At 41.6% G+C, this 1528-nt stretch overlaps 1 protein-coding gene across 1 annotated transcript; it reads right to left on the bottom strand.

Annotated features, from left to right (window-relative positions):
* Positions 1-137: 137 nt before the first annotated feature.
* Positions 138-1348, bottom strand: LOC107580543 (serine/threonine-protein kinase TAO2-like; the record flags this gene model as incomplete). Its single annotated transcript, XM_016266227.1, has 6 exons — positions 138-251; positions 398-494; positions 724-769; positions 845-946; positions 1049-1120; positions 1208-1348. Coding segments are annotated over 6 exons (572 nt in total), but the record flags the coding sequence as incomplete, so codon positions are not given.
* Between the last annotated feature and the right edge of the window lie 180 nt (positions 1349-1528).

The following is a 1528-nucleotide window of genomic DNA, read 5'->3' as shown; positions in this document are numbered from 1 at the left end:
AAAAAAATGCTAAAATTACTTGTGTGTGCTCATTTAGTAGAAGAAACCCTGACTATAATTATAAGTTGACTTCAAGTAAAATCAAATCATAGAACATAGTTCCTTTAACCAAATAATCAATTGCATTTACAACTTACCAGTACGGTGTACCCACAAAAGAGTTGGCAGGAGAAACGATTGAGGCAGAGCCAAAATCTCCAAGCTTCACCTGACCGGGCTCAGTTAGCAGAATATTACCTGCCTTCACATCTCTGGAAAAAGAAAAATAAAGAAATAAAGACCTATGCATCTTTCAACACTGAAAAACATCTATTGACAACAGGCTGAGAAACTTCAACAAAGCAAACAGATGTAAAGATAAAAACAGAAATCAAAAGAAAAGCAGGAAGGGTCTCACCTGTGTATCATGTTATGAGAGTGAAGGTAGGCGAGGCCCTGAAGTGCACCGTGGGTAATAGCAGCTATTTCCACCTCCTGCAGAGGTTTTTTATGCACTGTAGGATAAAAAGGCTAAATATTTCACTGTGGGAAAATACAATCCAGAGCTGTAATGGTTACAATATTTACACCTGCATGTTTCTATATGAACTGTTGAGGGTACAAATACAGCACCACAAAAACAAGGGACATCTCTAATGTCAGACAGGGCGGCTGAGGGAGAGCATAACAGCATTATTTGAAAAGAACGGAGGACGTGAGGAAAGATACAAATAAACTACTCACCCTCTAACAGATCAGAGGCTGATCCTAGACAGTATTCCATCACCAGCTAACACAAGAAACAGACAACATTAGCACACGTCAGACAGACACATCGCTCACATACATATGCGTATGCGCTTACCCATGCTGTGTGCTCCCTGAGGTAGCACCCTTTGTATTCGATGGTATTGGGGTGTCTGAGCTTCTGCAAGAACTTCACCTCCTTTATGATGTCCTGCCATTTCTGGGGGCCAACACACCAACCAGTAGTAAACACATGATTCTTGTACATGAATAGGTTTAAACAGTCTGATTCATTACTACAGAAATTCAATTTGATCCTGACCTCATTGGACTGCTTGCCACTGAACGACATCTTCTTGATGGCCACCACTTCATTGGAACGCACATCATGAGCCTGAAAGAAAAATATGTTCATGCAGAGCCTCAAGCACACATCTACACAAATGCCCATTGCATACAAATATTAGCATAGCCTGCTTACAAAGTACACGGCTCCAAAGCTGCCATGACCGATCTCCCGGAGATCAGTGAAGAGCTTCTCAGGATCATCTCTGTAGAAGAGCTCAGACACCTCTGAGTCCTTCGGGGTCCCAGTACGCACACTGGCAGGCATGACTGGCTCCTGAGATGGAAAAAATAGAGAGAGAGAATGTGTAACTATGTATGTATGCCAAATAATAGGGGTGTAGCGGTACACTTATTCGTACCACGAGTGAGCGTGATCATCCCTTCCTTTTTTACTACTAGTTTTAATGTGAAATAAATCTGTTATGAAACAAGTTATGACAGCCACTGTGTAAAT

This window comes from Sinocyclocheilus grahami, unplaced genomic scaffold (assembly GCF_001515645.1).
Source record: "Sinocyclocheilus grahami isolate Dianchi unplaced genomic scaffold, SAMN03320097.WGS_v1.1 scaffold35675.1, whole genome shotgun sequence".
Taxonomy (NCBI): Eukaryota; Metazoa; Chordata; class Actinopteri; order Cypriniformes; family Cyprinidae; genus Sinocyclocheilus; species Sinocyclocheilus grahami.
The sequence above is the reverse complement of the archived record's forward strand: the minus strand, read 5'-3'. Positions and strand labels throughout refer to the sequence as shown.